General features: G+C 43.7%; 1 protein-coding gene across 1 annotated transcript; it reads right to left on the bottom strand.

Moving 5' to 3' along the window:
• Positions 1 to 315: 315 nt before the first annotated feature.
• Ecrg4 (ECRG4 augurin precursor) lies at positions 316 to 12311 on the bottom strand. The gene is made up of 4 exons (XM_034521626.2): positions 11938 to 12311; positions 5730 to 5777; positions 4259 to 4416; positions 316 to 642 (listed from the first exon to the last, which is right to left on the bottom strand). Exons 1-4 carry the CDS (start codon positions 12014 to 12016, stop codon positions 481 to 483), a joined length of 447 nt encoding a protein of 148 aa, XP_034377517.1. The 5' UTR covers positions 12017 to 12311; the 3' UTR covers positions 316 to 480.
• Positions 12312 to 22291: the final 9980 nt, after the last annotated feature.

The following is a 22291-nucleotide window of genomic DNA, read 5'->3' on the forward strand; positions in this document are numbered from 1 at the left end:
ATGGTTTGTTAAATAGACCTGCTCTGGCTTGCATCCCAGAGCAGAGAAAACCCCTCACTGCTGGTTAGAACTTTCCAGATGGTGTTTAAAAGAAAAATTTATCACCAGCTAGATTTTCCTGTTGAATCAATATTTTGTATTTAGTACAAACTGCATTTTAACAAACAGACACCCCTGGCTTTCAATCCTGCCCTGACTGGATGCTGAAAGAATTCCTGGAAGGAAATACAGAGACGATTAGAATTGTCAGGGTTCAATTTTCTCCCAAGTGAATTCTGGTGCTTCTCTTTAAAAAAAAAAAAAAAAAAAAAAAAAAAAAAAAAAAATGCTTTTATTTCTATTTTTAAGTGAGACAAATTGTTTGGCGCATGCATGAAATACAAAAAGCACTTATATTCTTCCCTGGAGCCTGATGTTCACGTGGTATAGGTAAAGAAGCCCACTGAAGCAAGGTGCAGGCTCTGCAGTGCCTCAGGGAGCTTAGTAGTCATCATAGTTGACACTGGCTCCATGCCTAAAGCTTTCCCGGCTGCGGGGACCAATGGCCGCATCTTCGTCATAATGACGCTGATAGTAGTCACCGTAATAGTCATGGCCATTTTGATTTCTGTTTAGCCAATAGTTGACATCATCTTCAAATTTCTGTAGGAAGAGAGAATGATAAAGAATGGTTTTGAAGACACATACTCCTCAAAAACACACAAAAGCTATGGCTTTTCTCTAAGTGGCTTTGTGTGTGTGTGTGTGTGTGTGTGTGTGTGTGTGTGTGTGGTTGAGAATCAGCATCATGACAGGACAGCTGCTTGTTATAATATTTTGTTCACAGGTCAGTCCAGCCTTAGGATACCAGTATGAACTATTTGCCCACTAAAGAAATCTATGCCTATGCTTTTGATAATTTCCACCATGCCAAGGTATATTCTACACCTGAGTATTTTTTCTCCTTATAAGGTAAATAAAATTTGCATCTGTCAAATGCAGTAACAGCCTGGCTGCCTCTCACTATCATCCACACCGCTATGGTAGATGCCTCCTTATCCTGCTGGCTTATTCCTGTGCTTGGCCTGCCACTGGCACCTTCAGCTCTGGGGCAGTGCATCTGGAACACCCCATCCATGTTCTTGGTTTGAGTGTACACAGGCACAGAGTTTACTGTGCAGGGTTGTGAAGTGGGCTGGAGGTGTCAGGCCCTGTGAAAACACAGGAAAACACCCTAAGCAAGCTAGAGAGTCCTGGCTTAACAAGCAACCTGCAGTCTATTGGAGATAATTATGAGGAGAGAGAGCTACTGTTAATAAAAAATAAGAAGGCAAAGAAAAGGGCCAGCGGTTTGTATGACCTTCTCCCAGCAACTGCTTTTTGCTATGAATCACCTTTTCAAAAGGGAGAAGAATATTCCGGAAGTGATGATGAAAATCCAAGTGGATTGTGATGACAACTTTCACTTGTTGATCTAGTGTGAGGATGAGGCATTGAGGAGATAACCAAGGTCGCCGGGTTGGGAGAAGGCTGCACAGTTTGTTTGGGCTTCAGGCAATGGCTGGGAGGCCCTGCACCTGAATACCACGGAGACTGGGAAAAAAATGTAGATTCTCTTGCACCACACTAGCCTCTTACATTGAATTTTCTAGCAGTTGGCTCTCGGGAATAAATTTTCATTTTAGTGGAGTGTCTAGGGAATACTAAATGCAGGTCACTTCTGACTTGCACTGTTTTGTCTTTGTGTCAAGATAATGTAAAGACAATGTGCATTCAGTAGGAACCACTCTAGATTCTGGATTCGGATCATTTCCCAAGTGAGTGCTGTATGGATGGGATGGGCCTCTCCAGGAATGCTGCAGGAGGCAGGGCTCCCAGTTGTCTCTTGACCAGGTGTCTGACCTAAGGGGTGTGTAAGGCAGGTGTGCTTGAGGCATTTTAAACTGTAGTGATTGCAATTTACCACAGACTGAAGAGCATATGTCCTAAGGACCTCAAAACTGAAAACCCTAGGCTGGGCCATGAAGTGGGGCTCTGGAGCCCACTTTGACTTAGTGGTAGGTCCCCTCCTGTGTACCCCTCCCCCTGGGCCACTGATTGTGATACCTCATTTGTTTGCTGCCCAAGACCATCATCTTCAGAGCCTCCCACAACCTGTGTCACAAGGAGGAGGACACAGACATGTTTACTTCCCTGTATCTTTTGCCTGGACTTTTTTTTTTCACAGCACCCCATTTTGGGGTCAGAGTAAAATGATTTTAACTGCCTGGAGTTTCTTATTTCATCAGGTTTGAGATTTCAAGTTCAAATGTGTATTTTAAATACACTTTAAGATTTTTTTATGAATATATAAATACGGCTCAAGTTTGAATATTAAATTTGAATATGGGCAAGGGCAAAGATGAAGAGGGATGATGCTATTCCAGTGCAGAGAACACCGCTCATGGCATCTGAGCACAGTTTCTTGTGGTCTTTAATGTAAACTTAATCATAATCGTCCTCAATCCTTGTCTTCTTTTGGTTTTGTTACCAAGCATTAGGTTTTAGCCGTTTACCCATATTAAAAGTTTAATAACTATTTAATAGCAGTCTTTAAAAAGATACTTACTACCAAAAGATAGAACATTCTCTCCTACCAAATAAATAAATAAATAAATAAATAAATGTGCTTAAATATTCTAAACACAAGACTCTGGAGCATGAGTACCCTTCGGAAGGACTTTTGGGGATGTGTAACTTGACTACCATAAGAACCCTTCATCCGAGTTTAACTGTTTCCCAGTAACCCCACCAGGGAGAACATGGACCTAAGACAGGAACAATTGATGCACAGCAATGACCTTTGAGTTGTGAAAAATGCTTAGTAATGTCATTTTTAAGTACTTCAAATCACTCTTGACATAGAGTTTAGCTTAAGTATGTAGCTACTTGGACAGCAAGAGAAAACATATTTGAGTAGCAGAGGGACAGGTCTGTATAGAAGCTGGGAATGGAAGGAAGGGATGATGCAGCCACATACTTTGTTCTAATGAGAGGAGGCTTTTCTGTTCTGCATAGTATGTCAAACACCCTCTGTGAGTCTCATGTCCACGAGCATGAAAGCAGATGCTCCCTGGCAGGCAGGCTATGTGGTCTACACTGGACTCCTCGGCCACTCTGTGGATGCTCTCCGTGTGTGGAATCTAAAGTGACTTTCCTGCTGCCTTCTTACCTGTACCTGTAGCCCAGACAACAATATGTAACTTTAAATAGTCTCATAAAACAGTTAACTTAGTGACTGCCCACTGGTGCTTCCTGCCCACATGAACTGCAGCTTACTCATAAGTGCATTAATGAAATTTCCTCTAAACATCTGCAAAAACCACCTCTCTTTAAGAGTCTCTTTTTATGGTCTTCATGAGTCCATCTTGTTGCTTCAGCCATTTCTGGGCAAAGATGACAATACTTAGTTACTTGTTTTGATGATGCCCAGTGGAAACTGGACAGCAAAACTGAAGGCATTTCTAGGAAAATAAGATGCTTCAGGAATCAGAGATACATGCAGCCTTTTGGCTCGCAGATCCCCTGGATCCCTCCTCTCTACCTGGCTGGTTAGAATGCAGTGAAGAGTGGGTCCATATATTTGGAATAAAAAGCCCTGTGTCTTGTCTATGGTTTGTGTGCTCCAAGAAGCTAGAAGCTTGGTCTCAGTATGGCATTGCTGGAGAGCTGGAACCTTTAAGAGATGAGACCCTGGTGCAAAGTAATTAGGTCATAAAGGCTTTGCCTACTAAAAGGACTAATGCTGTGGTGTTTCAGAGTTGGTGAATTCTTCTAAGGACTGGCAGTTGTAAAAGTCAGTAGGTATGCTGATACACACCCATAATGTCAGCACTAGGGAGTTCAAGGCCTTCCTTGGCTATCTACTAAGTTTGAGGCCAGGCTAGGCTACACAAGACCCTGTCTCAACAAACAAACAAACAAAAACATAATAACAAATTTATATGAAAAAATAAATATGAATATAGCAAATTTAGACTTGCTTCTTGCTTTACGTGTCACTGTTTCTTAACACATACTCCTGCTATTATGACACCCTTTACCAAGATGTTCTCACTGGAGCCAGTAGATTGTGACCTGTGACCTCCAGAACCACAAGCTAAATGTGAACTCTGATGTTTTGATTAGAGCAACAGAGAACAAAGCCTAACATCGCAGGCTCTCTTCCTCAGGCCAGGCGTCTGTCCCACACGGCCTGTCCTATAGTGTCCAAGGCTCCCCATCAGAGAAGTATACTCACCGCCTCATCAAAGCCCATGTACAGGAACTGCTGGTACCACTGCTGTACCTCAGGCCGTGTACGGTCCCACAGCTGTCGTTTGGCACGCTTGAGGCCACCTAGGAATTCCTTTGCTGTGTGCTCAGCTACAGCTACATTAGTCTTTGATGGAACAGGTCCTGAAAAGATTAGTTCCCAAAAGACAAAGAATGAATTATTTTTTGAGAACAATATTCTTCTTACTACTGAAAAATTTTTTTTCCTCCTATGTTTTAAAAAGGTTTGTGTTTTATGTGTTTTGTTCGCATGTATGTCTGTGCACTATGTACACGCAGTACCAGCAAAGGCCAGAAGAGGGCATCACCCTCTAACCAGAGTTATAGACAATTGCGGAAATAATATGCGGCTGCTGGGAATAAAATCTTGAACTTCTGAAACAGCAGTCAGTGCTTGTTAACCGCTATTGAGCATTTCTCTAGCCCCGGGATATTATTAGAATTTTAATGTGGTTTAACTACTCTGGGTTTTGAATTGACACAGAAATTGTAAATATTTATGCTATACATATACAAGGATCAAAGTGGTTCATTGGCATTTCCCTCCCTTGAAATGCTCATCACTTCTTCATGTTGGGAAGCTTTTTCTTTTCTAGTTGTTCATAAAATGTGCAGGGGATTGCTCTGAGCGGTAGCCACCCTGCCGTGATGCAGCACATGATGTAACGAACTGCCCTGTACCTGCTTGTTATCCAACCTCCCCGCCTCACTCCCTCTTCAGGCTCCGCTACCAGCTAGGACGGAGGAAGGTAGATGATTGATTATCACATCAGAAGTGTGGTTCACATTTTCTAATCTCTTCAACACCTAATTTCATAGGGGGAGATGAAGAGAGGAGGAGGGATGTTCACTAGACAGCACCATGGTTCCGTTTGACCTGATAACAGTGACCAAGAGCCCACATTTTCACTTCTAGAATATTCTACTTCTATGTCTCCTTGTTGCTGTCTGTCACATAAGTCAGAAACGTTGCTTTTTTTTTTTTTTTTTTTTTTTCAGTAGAAGTTAGTAATAGAACGGTTTCCCCATGGGAATTGGAAATGCCTTTTCCTAATTGCTGACTGGATAGGCAGAGCACCAACAATGTCATTCTGTACTTGTCCCACCAGGTAGGGTTAAGGTCCTCAGTTCAGATGTGTTTCACCTGTCTAAAATAATCAACATTCAATTAACACTGTTCCACTGGTTCTGGAAGTTGACCGCTTTAGGGTGGGGGTGGGGGAGAGGAAAGGTAAGTGCTTATTAGTAATAATACTTACCTAGCCGAATGGCATACCACATACCCACGGAACAAGCTCCCCAGATCTGCAAGCCTTTGAAGAGCGAACCCTTTCTCATATCCCTACTACAAGCCCTCTGTGGACACATTAGTCATTGCTGTTCCACTCCTTACAGTTCTGAGTGAACACATCCTCACCCACTCGAGGCAGACTTACCTTCTCGTTTCTGGAGCATCTTCTTGAGTTTGTTCCCACTTATGCCACCTACATAAAAACGGAAAGCAGTTTCAGAATGCGAAAGTCAAAAATTGTAAATAAGAACTGCTGGATCCCTGCCCTGATTTAACAGATCTGTAATAAAGTATTTAATGGGCTTTGGAATAGTTGCCAAGAAAAATAATGCATGGTATCTGGGGCCTATACTGATGACAGAGACCATAGATGACAAGGGCATCACTGATTGAGCTTCTCTTGCTAAAACAGTGTTTTTAGTCCTAATGTCTTCCTGCTTAGCACATGCATCTTCCAGCAAACATCTTCATGGTGTAAAAGATCCTATGGTGCCCTCCTCCCAAATACATAATCCTCTGGGAATAACCCCTTGGGAATTTCAGAGGTAAGCTTGATTTTCTTTTCTTTTTTTCTTTTTTTAAAGAATATTAAGATGGTTCTCATTGGACTCAGGGTGGGCTCTACATCCATGATGCAGATACATACAGGCTGGGCTCTACATCCATGATGCAGATACATACAGGCTGGGCTCTACATCCATGATGCAGATACATACAAGCTGGGCTCTACATCCATGATGCAGATACATACAGGCTGGGCTCTACATCCATGATGCAGATACATACAGAGCCAGGCAGAGGTGCGGCTTCTATGGCCTGGGAACTTGGCTCTTTAAAATAGCTGTACAGTTTTGCAACTTTCTCTAATTGTCCTTCATTCAAGCTTTATTTGGGGGGTGGGGTGGGAGCATTGGCTGTTAAGTATGCTCAGTTTTTAAAGAGTTAAACTAATCAGCTTGATAACTTGATAGGAAATAGTGTGTCTAGCCTGAAAGAATATACCCTCCATTCAGTGAACTGGTGCCTAAGAGTTGTACACAGGCTAGTTGGTCCATGGAGAATAGACTCAAAGCCCCTAGGGAAAACAACACAGCATCCTAAGTAAAAAAAAAAACAAAAAACAAAAAACAGAGCATTTACAGGGGTCTGGAACTGCCATGAGGACCTACGGTGGAGAAGGCCACAGCAAGGTAGTAGTGCTGTCTTCTCATCAGGATTCTTAACCTTTAAATCCATCCATGGTTTCTGAGAAAAGGAGAGACTTGTGCTTACATCTGCAAAAGGGGTCCAAATGTGATTAAGAACTTGCTTTGAGTATACTTCCACAAGGGGTATAACTGGGTCACATAATAACTCCACTTTTAGTTTTCTGATCCCCTTCCACACTGATTTGTATAACAGCTACTGCTAGCTTATACTCCCACCAGCGGAGAATAAAGGTTCCTGCTTCCTCTCCAGTCCACGCTGTCACTTGTTCTCTTCATGATAGCCATTTTGATTGGGGCAAGATGGAATTACCTCCATTTTAATTGGTGCCTAAGGATGTTGAACACTTTTTAAAATGCACCAAGATACTTGAACACTCATTGCTACACGAGTCACAATAGCTAGGAATGGAACCAGCCCGTGTGTGTGTGTCCACTCACAGATAAATGAATAGAGAAACTGGTACAGAGACACAACCATAATGAAAAATTAAATCATGTTATGGTCAGAAAAAAATGGATAAATCTGGAGATCATTATGTTAAGTGAGATATGCCAGGTTGAGTGTTCTGGTTTGATTTCTTTTGCTATGATCAAACATGTTCAAAAGAAACTTAGGTGAGGGAAGGGTCTGTTTGGCTTACACTTCAAGTTACAGTCCATCACTAAGGGAAGTCAGTGTAGACACTTAAGAGCCTTAAAAAAGGAACAATGGAGGAACACCATCTGCTGGCTCGCTCTGGCTGGCTCACTCAGGCCCACGCTCAGCTAGTTCTCTTATACAGCCTAGAACCACCTTCCCAGGAAATGGCACTGCTCACAGTGGTCTTGGCCCTCCTATATGGATTAACAATCCAGACAATACATAAAAGACATTACTACAGAGCAAGGGCAGTTACTAATTTTTAGTGATTCTAGGCTGTGCCAGGCTGACAATAGATTAGAAGGACAAATAACATACTTTTTCTCATGCTGAACCCAGATTTTAATTTATATGTGTGTGCTTTTATATGTATGTATACAGATGGGATATAGTTCATAAAACTAGAAAGGCGGATCATGAGAGGGAAAGGAAAAGCTTTAAAAGGCGGGAGGGTAATTTGTTTTAATTACCTTTCTATTGCTGTGACAAAATACCATGATCGTGGCAATTTAAAGTATAAATTATTTAGTGAGAACTCACAGTTCCAGAGGATGAGTCCATAACTATCACGGGGGAGAGCATGGCAGCAGGCAGGCAAGCATGGTGCTGACACCGTAGTCGGGTGCTTAACCCTAATCTCGGAGCAGGAGGTAGAGAGACAAAGAGAGCTAACTGGTAATAGCATGGGGTTTTAAAACCTTGATGCCTACCCTCAGTGACACACCCCCCTTCAACAAGGCCACACCCCAGAATCCTTCCCAAACAGTTCTACCAACTGGGGACCAAACATTCAAATATATGAGCCTATGGGGTTCATTTTCATTCGAACCACCACAGTAATAAAGTTGTATCTTGTGATAAGAAAACAGGAAGGGATTGTCTACAGAGAGTAATGATGAAAGGCTCACCAGGAAGATCTGGGGTGGGGGTAAGAAAAGAGGAGAGGAAGAGGGCCGAAGCATGTAAGAGATGGACAAAATGAAACACATTACTCTGTATGATCATTTTAAAACTAAAAAAGAAAATAAAAATGAAGAATATCCATTTGGGGTTCTGGGTGTAGCGCAGTGAACACTCAGCATGGTGGGCCCCAGGATCAATCCTCAGCACCTCAAAACAACTAACAAACCTGTACTCCGGTTGTCAATAGTACATCAATAAACTGGGAAAAGCCAGTTTTAGTAAGAACTCTTGCATAAATGATTGACTATGTTATCGAGGAGAAAAAATATTCAAAGCCAAGAGTCAGCACCTGGTTGTTCTACTGTGTGTGTGTGTGTGTGTGTGTGTGTGTGTGTGTGTGTGTGTGTATGTGTGTGTGGTGTATACTTGTGTGTGTATTAGTGCGTCTAATGCTCACCATATTTATAGATCCACATCACTCTTATTATGTGAAATCCACACAGAGCCTCACCACTCAGCCTACTCTAGCATAAATACATTGCCTGCTGACTGCCAGTATGACAGTACCGTCTAGAGGACCTGTTCTATGCTCTTGGATGGAGTAGGGAAATGCTAGAACTCACTCCGGTACCTCCCTGGCGATCTTACGGGTGTAGTGGCGACACTTTCTGGGTTCTCCTAGGCCAGTCTTGATTTCCAGCACCCTTTGTTTTCAGAAGTGTCCCAGCTTGAAGGATAATATATGGGCATCCTAATTTTAGAGAATGGAGAGCATAGAAATATCCTGAGAAGAATCTGTAAGAGCCATACTAAGGAATGAGTGATGGGAGTCAGTGTCCTGACACCTTGCTCAAGGGAGCCAGTATGTGTTGTGCAGGGAGCTAAGGAGTTAGCGTGGCAGGCATCAGAGTGTGGTGGTTTCTAGAATCTGTATGCAGGTTGCCTGTGTTGATGTGGCTGTTTTAAAATAACACCAGAGTTCAGTATAGTCAGCTATCAAGAAATAACTGTCCCATCTCTGGTTTGTCATTGACCTGATCAGGCCACATTTCTGCCTGTTGAAGGCAACAGGAAACCTGGAGAAAGGACACCTCCTACTTCCCACTGTGGTTTCAGACGATCTCAGCTGTTCCTGCAGCCATACTTTCAATCCACCACCATGGGCTCTAACTCTCTGGAACTGTAAACTCTAAATGTTTTATTTTATAAGCCGTCTTGGCCATAGTGTTTTATCACAGCAATAGACAAGTAACTAAGATAGTGAGTAATATTTCCAGTGCCTGGGCCACCACATAAAGATGGAGCAAGTGCCTCCAGGAGATTCCTCATTAAGAATTAATGCATCTGAGCATAAATCAACACAGTTGCGAACTGGCCAGGCTACTGGAGAAATGATTATCTAACCAGTAAGGTGGGGCTGCTGCTAACTGCTATACTTCCCTCCAAATCTTAAAACTCAATGAAGAAATCTATGAAGATATTTGCCAAAGCAGACAGATACACTCTTGGTTCTAATATTAACATTCATGAATATCTTAACATTTGTCAGTCTTTAACAAGCCGCAGGACAGCACACACAGAATTAAGCACTGCCCTCCATCTGTTTGCCTTCTGTAGATGTGCTTAACAATGAATGAATGAAATGTGGGCTGACGCTGAGAGAGCCAGGAGATTTGGGCTATCCCTGCAAGCCTGAAATTTCTTGCAAATGTGAGTCGTTAGTACTTCAGGAATGAAAGCGCCACCACAGCAAATCTTAGCTGTGCCACTGAAAGGCTTGCAGAGGCCCCATGGCATGAATTATGAATACTGCAGCTATGCCAACCCTGTACATTCAGCTATATATTAATACATAATTGGATCCCACACTAAATCTGCTTGAGGGAAGGAGTAAAGAACAAAGGGAGAGCCGTGGCGCCCTTATTAAAACATCCCCAGCTGTCATTTCCAGGCACATACGTAGCAAGTCTGGTTACCTGGGATTAGGGGACTGGACACATTCAGACTCTCGAGATGTCTCACTCTAAAGGTGAAAACCCCTGACAGGCAAACCCAAGAGGGGGCTGTGATCGTTCTCTTCATGACATATGCTTGGATGCCATAAAGAGTCACATTTGGGGGATGGAGAGGTGGCTCCTCCACTAAGAGCATTGGCTGCTTTCCCAGAGGACCCTGGTTTGATTCCCACATCCACATGGCATCTGTCAACCTTCTGTCACTCCAGTACCAGAGTTACATCACCTTCTTCTGGCCTCTGCAGGTAGTACATGCACGAAGCACGCAGACACACGTGTAGGCCAAACACCAGTACACACAAAATAAAATGGGGGAGAGGAAACAGTCCTCTTTGAGACTCAATGTGTTTTCGTCTTACATTGTAAAGTTCACATTTCAGTTCAGTGATGCTGATGCTGACGGTGATACTGTAACTGATTCCACTCCCTCACTCCTTGGCATTAACTCAGTAAAACGTGAGTGTTGCAAATGAATAGTCTACAGCCATGTTCACAAGGCTAGCTCACAAGCGGTACTGCTGTCATTCGCAACAGTCGCCCTTCTAACAAGGACAAGCTCCCCTTTATTTTCATGGTCTCCATACTGTGACCCTGCTCCCTCCTGCCGTGACCCTACCTCCCCTCCCTCACTCTGGAGTTTGGTTTACTGTGCCTGCTCTGAGAAAGCAAAAATGAAGCACAGAGAAGCCGAGTGTGTCTTCTATGTCCACTTGGCAATGGCCAAGCCCTTCTCACTGGGACAAACGCCAGTCTCAGGCGATAGGCAAATAGTTTAGTGTCTTCCAGCTACTGTTCTCTTGGCAGTAAATCTAGGGTCACCCTGCTGCCTCCCAGAGTGATAAACCTCGAAGGCGCTCCTACACACAGGAGCTCACGGTGACCTCTAAAGGGTCACACAAAAGAGTAACTTTCCAGGTTCGGAAGACAGAGTCTGTGTTGCTCTGGGCAGAGTAGAAAGGCCTGAACTTGCTTCAGGGTGTGCTGTGGAAGAGCTTTTAACGGGGAAAGAACTGGGGATTTTCGGTTAATCCAGCTAATATAGTGGAAATATATTAGCTAATATGTAGATATATTTAACGTTTAAAAATAATAGCTAGTAGAAATATAATAGCTAATAATTCAGCTGAATATGGCAGAAAAAAATTAAACCTAATTCAACTTTAAGGGATGATGCCCGTCCTATCTGAAACATCAGGCCAGCTCAGCTTTACAGCCTGAACTGCTCTTAGTCAGCTGTTGCCCCAAACTGCCTGGAAGGGAATTGGAGAAAGAGAGCAGCTTGTGTGCCTCTGAATACTACTCCCTTCAAGCCTCCACCATCCCGGAGTTCTTGTGGGTCCTTCACATCCTCATTTCATTTGCCCACGGTCGCCCCTCAGTCTACAAGCTCTCTTTGAATTTGATTCCCTCACTGCCTGCCAAGTGCACTCATTGGGACGTAGAGTGCAAAACACTAGACCCGGTTCCTCTATGTCTTCTTAGTTTAGTCCAGGCTGAGAGCAGGATAATATCCGGGAATGAAGCACCCCATTTCCAATCTCCTTCCCTAGCACCCTCAGCACTCTCTGCCAGGCATCCTCCACTTACCTGGACCCAGACATAACAGAAGGAGCAGGGCCAGCCCGGCAAGGGCCAGGATCGCAGGTCTCCCAGACGAGGTGCTCATGGCGCCAGAGTGCAGCAGAGTGGCTGGAGGGACTACTGAAGCCGGGACCCAGGCTCAGCGAGGCAGGAGAGCTCCGATGTCCTTGCTTAGGGCGGGACCCACAGGGTGGGCAACTAGCCAGCAGGCCAGGCCGCGGGCCAAGCTTCAGATCAGTGCCACCGAGGCACACTGCCCTGCTGGTCTGCTTGCAAATCGCTGAGAGGAGCCGCGTGGCCAAAGGGGAGAGGGCAAGACAGATGCCAGGCACAGCCCAACCAGGCTGGACCGAGAATGCTGGCTCACTCCTCTTTCCCCGCGCGCCTCACTGAGCCATTCCTCTCCAGCACAACCTTCCCCCAGCATCCCAGGCCCTTGGTTTCAGGATCAGGCCTTGCCTTTTAAAGTAGCCTTTGGAATGTTCTTAACTCCTGAACTGTAGTTAAGGTTGGCTCCTGCAGGGTTTCTTTTTATGATATTTTGAAAGATTCTGGGTTCAGGACTGCAATCTAGGAAAAACATGTCAACTCAAACCGCTGCAGTGCAAAAAGGCTTGAAGGGACCAGTGTTTTTGCAGTTTTTAGTGAGCATGCTGTGTCCCTTGTGCACACTCTCATTCTGGGACATTTGAGCAATTAGAAAGAAGGCAGAAGACACTCATTTTCTCAGTAGCAGGCTTGACCATCAAAAGAGGTCATAAAACAGCGTGCTCAACAAAAAAGAAGACCAGCCAGGGGTCTTGTTGACCACTATGCAGGAACCTGGGTTCCATCCCCAGCCGCAGGTTGGTGGAGCAAAGACCAACTGTTTTCAATTGATAAATGGAAACTTGGCTTTGGAGGAGTTTCCCGGTCTGAGCTGGGCTCAGTTTCTTCACAGAGATTCTCAGTTTTAAATCAAGGAGAGGTCCTTAGTCTCTGGCTACTCAGGGAGTGACCTTCTCATGTTGAAGGGTTTCTCCAGTAGGCAGGAGAAAATGAAAGTTTCGCCAGCAAAGAAAAAGAAGAGAAAGGTGAACCTGGGAGTCACGTAAATACTGATTTGGGAGTCATAGGTATAGGAGAGTTAGGAGCTTGCTAGTGCGTACTGCTGCTCACCACTGATCTATCAGGTGTTGGGTAAGACGTAGCAACCTGAACTTTAACAGACTCTTGGGAATGCTGAAACATACCTCAATGGGAGAAACTCCACTACAGACGCTTCCTTGTCCTCTTGCCCTTCCCTTGGCCTCCATGAGGAGAATCTTTTCACCCTTGTAGACTGAGCACAGTGGGAAGGAACGGAGTTTAGGTTCCAGTAATTTTCTTTATTCTGCACAAATATTCAGATAACTCCCTTGTCTTTCTAGGTGTGCATTGTGGAGAGCCTCGAATGCTGTGAGCATGCAAAAATGTCGGCAATTACTGTTACCACCTAGGCTCTGTCTGGCCTCTGTGTCCTGTGTTCAGTGCCATGCCACCTGTGGGTCTTTATCCCCTTCCTGCCCAGGCCAGACTCTCAGGAGCTATCTATCATTTTGGGATGATGCCAATTCACTCCTAGTGTCATTGTCACCAGGGCTTTTCAAGTGCTGCCCAACACGTTGTCTTTCAGAATGCTGCCATGACATCTGCCTTAACCTCTGGTTCACAGATAATTTGGTGACAGAAGAGCAGTGGAAGTGCCCTTACCCTCTGGGACACCATCAGCCCAGCATTCTACAGGAAGCTCTGCAGGACACACCATGTAGGACAGAGAGACAATCTAACACAACTTTGATCCAATACCACAGCACAAGAGATGGCAAGAGAGCTGTTACAGCAGAATAGGCTCCATTCCAGGATCGCCATTTTTGTAGGTTGTGGGAAAATCCCCTCACATCTGTACAATAGCAGCCTGAAAGACTTATGGGTAAAATGATACAAGGTAAGAGGTTTGTCCTAAAATGCTTAGTGAGGGGCCTAAAGAGATGGCTCAGAGGTTAAGGTACTTGTTCTTTTGCAGAGAACCCTAGTTCAGTCCTAGCACCCACAGAGCAACTCATAACCATCTGTAACTTCAGTTCCAGGAGCTCCGATGCCCTCTTTTGGCTTTCATGGGCACCAGATATGTATGCCATGCACATGAAAATTTACACATAAAATAAAATTAAAAATCATCTTTAAAAATACTTTTAAAAAGAATTACAAAAGATTATTCTTTTTCTAGAAAACCATGCACACCATGAGCCTCCAGCTGTGATATGTATATAGGACCTAGGTCTGCATGCATGCATACCCATAAGAGTCATATACTGAAATCCTACTCCCCAGGGTAATAGAGGTGGGTCCTTATAAAAGCCTCCAGAGAGATCCTTATCCCTTTCCACCTTGGGAAGACAGCTTCACAAGGAAGGTGCTACCTATAGACCAGAAGATGAGTCCTCAACAGATACTCATTCTCCTGTTGCCTTGATCTGGGATGTGCCAGCACCAAGAACTGTGGGCTATCAACTTCTGTTGCTTACAACATTCTCAGTTTAAAATATACTGTTATACCAGACCTAAGAAAGTAAGACCATGGTGCCTCATTCTAGTCTTCTCCAGAATGTATTTATAAATATTCATTAAAATGTAGGACCTTAATGCTACCCCACTGCCATAGAATATACAACTGCATTCCACTGCCATAGAATATACAACTGCATTCCACTGCCATAGAATATACAACTGCATTCCATTGCCATAGAATATACAACTGCATTCCACTGCCATAGAATATACAACTACATTCCACTGCCATAGAATATACAACTGCATTCCACTGCCATAGAATATACAACTGCATTCCATTGCCATAGAATATACAACTGCATTCCACTGCCATAGAATATACAACTGCATTCCACTGCCATAGAATATACAACTGCATTTCACTGCCATAGAATATACAACTGCATTCCACTGCCATAGAATATACAACTGCATTCCACTGCCATAGAATATACAACTGCATTCCATTGCCATAGAATATACAACTGCATTCCATTGCCATAGAATATACAACTGCATTCTACTGCCATAGAATATACAACTGCATTCCACTGCCATAGAATATACAACTGCATTCCACTGCCATAGAATATACAACTGCATTCTACTGCCATAGAATATACAACTGCATTCCACTGCCATAGAATATACAACTGCATTCCACTGCCATAGAATATACAACTGCATTCCACTGCCATAGAATATACAACTGCATTCCACTGCCATAGAATATACAACTGCATTCCACTGCCATAGAATATACAACTGCATTCCACTGCCATAGAATATACAACTGCATTCTACTGCCATAGAATATACAACTGCATTCTACTGCCATAGCATATACAACTGCATTCCATTGCCATAGAATATACAACTGCATTCCACTGCCATAGAATATACAACTGCATTCCCCTGCCATAGCATATACAACTGCATTCCATTGCCATAGAATATACAACTGCATTCCACTGCCATAGCATATACAACTGATTCCACTGCCATCGAATATACAACTTGCATGTGACCCCAGTTCAACTACAGAATCTACTCTCGGTACCTTCATAGCTTCACAGGTCTGCCTGCACCAGTGCCACTTTCTGATAGGACATTCTTTCCTCATTGCTACTAGTCAGAGCCCCACTTCCCAGGCACTGTTTCAACAGTGCCCTCAAACATAGTGATTTAGAACCCCCATATTCTTTATGCTTCTTGGTCCTGCGGGTCAGGAGTCTGAGTTGGGCTCAGCCAGGTGGTTCTTCTGTTTTTGAAAAGTGCCGCTGGAGACCTCTTGTATTGCTTGGATGGTAGAGGGACTGAGGTGGACAGCTACACTCATCTGTCTGGTGGCAGGGTGGAGCTGAACTACACTGAGGTGCCCTCTTGTGGCGCCTCAAGCCTGGTGGCTTTCAGCTCCCAGAAGGAGCATTTGCAAACACAGCTATTCCAGAGGACAAAAAAAGCAAGCTGCCATGATTGTAAGTCTTAACCTGTAAACTGGCACACATCAGTTTCATTGCGTTCTACTGGTCTAAGAACCACAGGACTGATGGCATCTAGTGAAGCGTCAATGGGAGAATCTCAAAGAGGTTACACTTCCTTTAAACCTGCCATACCCGCCATGGTTCCAAGCTGTGCTCAGGTGCAGCCTCCTCGAGAGGCTTTTCCTACTCCCTCCTCGGGCTGCAGTAGCCTTTCTTTTCTGTTCTTGAAAGCCTCCTGTGCGTTCTGTCCTCTCCATGCTTGCTATAGATTTTGTTATGTGTCTTATTCTCTTCTGTCCCATGAAAACAAGAGCTCCCCTCTGTTTTCAAGATTAAAAGATTAAAGAGAGCCTTTCTTTTAAATCACCGTGCAGAACCACACTATGAATAGTTGAAGAGTAAATGCAGGCTAAGAGTGCATGCAGGCAGTGTATCAAAGTATAAAAGTGTATAAAAGACTTCATCTTTGTTTTTAATACATTTGATGCTAGAGAAGGATATGGAATTTGTTATCATAGCTCACTGGCCTGAGAGAAGAGCCCTGCCACAGACCCGCCCTAGCAACTGGCTAAGTCAATCCTCCAACCACTTTGGTGTTAAACTGCCTGCTTAGTGATGGGATCTCAAAACCCCTTCCTGTTGGTGAAGACAGTTTCCGTGCTGGAATTTTAACTTTTGCCATTTGAAATGACTAACTGAAGCCAAAGGTGGGGATAGAAAGTTCGTTTTAGTCTAAAAAAAATATTGAGGCACACAAAGTTCTTATTGTAGAAGGCTGACAGAGGGGTTCTGTGAAGGTTCTCGTGAAGAGGTGCCAGGATACCACAAGCAGGCCTGGTCTGTTGAATGTCTGTGTTCAGGACCCCACAGGTAGTAGTAGCCTGCCCTGAGTGTCTGTGCAGACGATCTAAGAGCAGATATTACCTTTTAATGTTAAGGACAGATATTACCTCTTAATGTTCAAGTCTAGAATTCACTGGCCAAAGTTGTCTGAGCACAGGATCTACCAGAAAACTTTGTTTTAAGTATCTGTGCCCAGGATTTAACTAGTAGTGGACCAGGCCCCTTAGCGCTTTAGTGTGAGTGAGAATCTAGAGTCAGGAGACCTAGAGACAGTATACTAGTATAATATAATAGCTTTCTTCTGTGCAAGGGTCTTTGGTGAAACAAGAAGGCTTCTCTGGGGCTAGTTTCCAGTCTCGTCCACTTTAATTTTTAACATCTGAAGCAGAGTTCTGAAAACAGATGGGCATAGTTTCAGATGAGACTCAGAGTTCTCCCCACCAGGAAGCCTCGTCTTGTTTTCCCTGGATGTATCCCTTCAAGAGGCGTAAGAGCACAGTGGAAAACCCAAGCACTTCTCCCAATCAGTCAGAGAGCACGAAACTCTGTGTATACTGTGCATTCCTGTGGGTAACGTCCATCTTTTCACTTACAGGAGAACTTTAGGGCTTCTTTAGCTTTTCTGGTTTGTCAGCATCACTCCTTTTGCGCTTTGAGAACTTGTACTAAGTTAAAAAAAAAAGTTTTAAAAAAAACCCTAAAATCATAAGCTCTGAGATGTCACAATAGTCAGTGTATCATCTAGTCAGCTACCAAATGACTGACAAGTGTGGGTGTCATATGAATCTAGACAGAGATGACCCATGTTCTGGTCTGGATTTGATGGGAGGGCTCAAGATTTCATCAGATAAGTGTACAATTAACATGCATTTTTTCTTTCTGGAAGTTTTCAGATAATGTTTTTACATCGTGGTTGATGATGAGTGACAGAGATGAGGAATCTATAAGCCACAGGAAACCTCCGTGTGTTTGCTAATGCATTAGTATAGTTGCCACTACACCTGGAAGGTGGGTAGTGGTAACATCACTCACATCGAGTGCATCCATAACCATCCAGGAACCCACAAGAGACCATGGTTGCCCCTGAAATCTAAAGCTAATCATTTATTCAACATGATTTCCAGTCAAACCCGCCCCCCCCCCCCCCCCCCCGGTTCTCACAGGGTCGATGAGATAGAGCCCTGTTTATAGGCAGGGACTCTCAGGGTCCAAGCTTTGTCATTCAGCAGTTTTTCTAACATCTAAAGATCCCAGCATTCACCATGTGTTCTACCTTCTAGATAAAACTTTAGCAATCCAGTCTGAATTTTTTGTGTTAAGCACAGATCCAGACTGTGTCAGTGTCTGATTGGGTCCTGTCCTCAGGAGGCGGACCTTCTACTGAGGATCAACACACAAACAAAAGAAAAAAAAACCCATAATTACAGTTTGTAAGCTATTTGAAAGTCTTTCAAGCATTTGCATGCTAAGGACTCCAAGAGGCAAGATTAGTGTTGTTTTAAACAAGAGTGACAAAGATTTATAAAATCATTAGATATGAAGCACCTTGGAGAGACTTCATTATTTTAACCGGGGTTCTGGGCTGCGACTGAACCATATTTGTTGCTTTTCAAACTCTGCCAAGTATCTCATTCAGGATATTGACACAGGAATTCTCTCTCCTGTTGATGGTTACACTGCCATTGAGTCTAGAATGGCATGTGAATTCTAAGTGGCTCAGGAACTGCCTTTAGGACATTTAGCTCCTGTTCTGTTTCTTGACCCTGTGTGTGCTGAGGGGGGCAGTCATTTTTCCTGACATAGTCGTGAGAGTTGCTGGCTGTGAATATGCACACTGAATTACCCACATCACCATTTACTATTTACTGTCTCTCATCCTTGGAGAGTTGCCTAGTGATAAGGAAGGGGTGAGTATCCCCCAATGCAGGAGACACACCAACTCCAGCAGCTGAGGACTGTGTTATGGGTCGACAGCTGAGGTTCTATTATCTTGTCTCTATTTTTAGGAGCAGAAGAGCCCCTGTAACCAAACAAGAATGATAGGTTCCTCAGGGCCTGTACAGTCATACAGTTGTCTCCCCTCTTGTGGGACGGAGCCTGAGTATCACTCATTAATGTAGTCTGGGAAACCCCAGTCCTTGGAGAAGGTCCATTGAGTTGCCCCTGCTCGTGTAAGAAATACATACAGTTTTGCTTAATCCGCTGGTGAGGCTTAAAAACTCTATCCAATCACACCTACATTTTTTCCAGTTATGTTATTGAGGTATAACTGAAGTGTGACCAACCGCATTCTTAAACTATGTGACCCAATGAATGTGGGCAGCTGCAATCACCACAACAGCAAGACAGATGCTTCCATTACCCCTAAAGTGACCCTGATTCCCTTTGCAGCTCCCTCCCTTCTTCCTCTTACAAGTATAGTTAGTCTTTTCTGAAACTCCATCAAACAGAATTACAGAGTGCCTTCTTTTGTATTTAATGTCTTTGCATATAATGTTCTCAAAACTTTCCAGGTTGTGTTAATCATGTCTTCTTTTTTAGTGAACTTTATTGGTGATAGAACCAGATGAACAAGCACAAGTTGTCTATCTAGTCACCAGAATGAATAAAGCTGTATATATATATATATATATATATATATATATATATATATATATATATCCATGTCTTTGTGTGGAGACATTTCTTCAGTGAGTCCCTACCAGGGTGGTGGCTGGGGTCACGAAGTAGTTTTTGTTTATATGCATTTTAAACCTCTTTAATGATAATGAAGATGTGGGATGTAGTTATCCATTTATAAATGCGTATTAATAGTTACCAGGAGAGCTACAAGGGGCAGGCAAACCAATGAATCCCCAACTTCCTGAGCCTGATGACTTAGCACTTTAAAACCATGAGTGTCCACATAGAGAAGGAAGGAAGGGGCACAGAAGTTTCCATAAATTACATTTTTACAGTTCCTCAGCACAGGGCTCGGCCTCCCTTCACAGCATGTGCCTGCTATTAGGGGTATCTGCAGCTGGGGACACAGCTGCCTCAGAATCAGGCAATTCTTCTTTTGGGTATGATGTCTCTCCTATACCTTTATTGGAGTTAAGATACAAAAGATGCCCCAAAGCCAGCTCTCCCTTCTTTCTAGCCCAACCTTGAGGAGCACAGTGAGTCTTCAGTACTATCAGCCCCCAGCATTGTGGTGGACTATACCTGCCTTTCTGCCTTTTACTAGTCACAAGACCCTGTGCCTCTTGCTGGACACATTCCTTATGATCCACCTACACCATTTCTCCCTCAACTCTGGGCCAACTTCCAGACAACTTTGACCACAGAACCACCAGCACACTAACCAAAGCCCACTACATGTTCCAGTAAGTAAAGATTTATTGGAATGTCTAGGTTCATGAATTTAATTATTGCCATCTGTACACCCGTGGCTGTTTTCAATTCTATTTGCTTCAGGTGAGTAGCAGGACAGAGACTACAGGGCTCTCAAAGCTAAAATACTGTCTGGCCATTACAGGAAAAAGACTGCCATCCCTGAGAACAGGGTACAGTAGAAATGACATCTGGGACCCCCCAGCTAAGGCCCTGAGCACCAATGGCCCACTCCCTCCTCACTTGGAGGGCAGCTCCCATGTGAGAAGTCCTACTGTCCTTCCAGAGGGGGCCACATAGGAAAAGAAGTTGTGTTGGAGCTTCCAGCCAGGCCTCAGCTGAGTCCAGCAGTAAAACCTTCAGAAGAATTGCCCAATTCAGGGAAGTTGTGGGGAATAATGAGCAGTCGTTGTTTATGCCTCTACTCAGGATAGTTTGTTGTACAGCCAGAGAGAACCTAAACCACACCCTTTTCTGAGCTGGGCGCTACCAGGCACTAGGCTGTGCTGCAGGCTCAGGGCCTGTGTGGAAGACCTGTGAGTCAGAGTCCCAGGAGGAAGGAGCACAGGATGAGTGAGTGTTGGAGGGGTGGTACTTAAACAGGAGGAAGGAAAAGCAACAGGGAATATAGTACGCTGGGTTTGTTACTATAATAAAATATCCAAATAGGCAAGAAAATAGATTTATTAGCTTACAGTTTTGGAGTCTGGAGGTCCAAACAGGTGCAAGCCATGCTGAGGTTAACGGTCGCCACCGGACAGAACGTAATAATAGTAAGAACATGTGTAAGAGAGAGTGGTCACATTGCTAAACAGTAAGCCAAGGAAATAGGGTCCTGAAATCCTTCCAAGGGCACACTCCAGTCACCTTGAATAACCACCAGGCCTTATATCTTAAAGTTGACATCACCTCCCTTCAATATTAGAATATGAAGACTCACTGAATGAAGGGCCTGAGCTTGCTAGAGTATTGTGAGGGGACTAGATCAAGCAGAGGTGTCCATTCAGGCAAACCTCCACGACAACTTGCAGCAGAATAAAGAGGTCTCTGAGTATTGTCGGTAAGATTTTCTTCACGTTTTTTTTTTTTGGAAAATGGGGCGATTGCGTGCCATGAAATGTGTGAAGGTCAGAGGACAACTTGCAGGACTTAGTTGTCTCCTTCCACCGTGTAGGTTTTGGGGAATCACTCTTGGATCATCAGGCCTGCCAGCAGAAACCTTTAGCCAATAAACACTGCTGAAATCTTTTTCCATCTCCCCCAAACCCTCTTTTTGAGGCTGGGTATCACATATATCTCAGGCTAGCTTCAAATTCACAAAGCACCTGAGGATAACCTTAACCCTTTGAACCTACCAACTCGATCTTCTGCGTCACAGGATTATAGGTATGTACTTCCTACCACTCTTGTTTCATGTAGTTCTGGGGATGTAAGTTGAGGCTGTATGCGTGCTAGGCAAATACTGTTAGCAAAAGATCTACATCTGCAATCCCATGGTACAGGTGTCTCCATGTGCAAAACTATACAACTCATGATAATGGAAACTAGCTTCCTGGATAGCATGAATTTTGATTTAAATTTACTTTGTGTGTGTGTGTGTGTGTATTCACATGTGCACTCATTCATGTATTTGATGTGTGACATTCAGAGCACAACCTTGGATATCATACTTGCCTTCCATAGAGGTATTACCTTGTCTTGGTATGGTGTTATTTTTGTGATAATGTTAAATTTAATATAATGTCATGAGAACTTTAAACCAAAGAAATCCAATAAATTTCCAAAAATTTCAAAGCATTCAAAGCACAAGCATTCCCTACTCCTTCTGATGCTTGGTCCATTCTCACAGTTCCAGATTTGCTTAGAAAGTCTCTTAGTGGTTGCCCCATATAAGAGCTCTGGTATGGCTGAACACTGTTGTCCCTTGACACAGTGACTCCATTCCCTTATCTTTCTATGGCAATACATCCTTATTCTAGGATTTAACCACTTGTTCCCATTTCTACAGTGAGTGATGCATCTGTAGTAGTCACCATGGCCTTCATGTTTTTCTTATTACCAGGGCATTTTCCACTTAATTCTGTGAGAAT

Source organism: Arvicanthis niloticus, chromosome 17 (assembly GCF_011762505.2).
Source record: "Arvicanthis niloticus isolate mArvNil1 chromosome 17, mArvNil1.pat.X, whole genome shotgun sequence".
Taxonomy (NCBI): domain Eukaryota; kingdom Metazoa; phylum Chordata; class Mammalia; order Rodentia; family Muridae; genus Arvicanthis; species Arvicanthis niloticus.

Coding starts and splice junctions, on each gene's coding strand:
- Ecrg4 (XM_034521626.2), bottom strand. CDS start 12,016: ATGAGCACCTCGTCTGGGAGACCTGCGATCCTGGCCCTTGCCGGGCTG. Junction 5,778..11,937: donor TCTGTTATGTCTGGGTCCAG/GTAAGTGGAGGA, acceptor GTTTTTATGTAG/GTGGCATAAGTGGGAACAAA. Junction 643..4,258: donor ACATGGGCTTTGATGAGGCG/GTGAGTATACTT, acceptor CTCTTCCTACAG/AAATTTGAAGATGATGTCAA.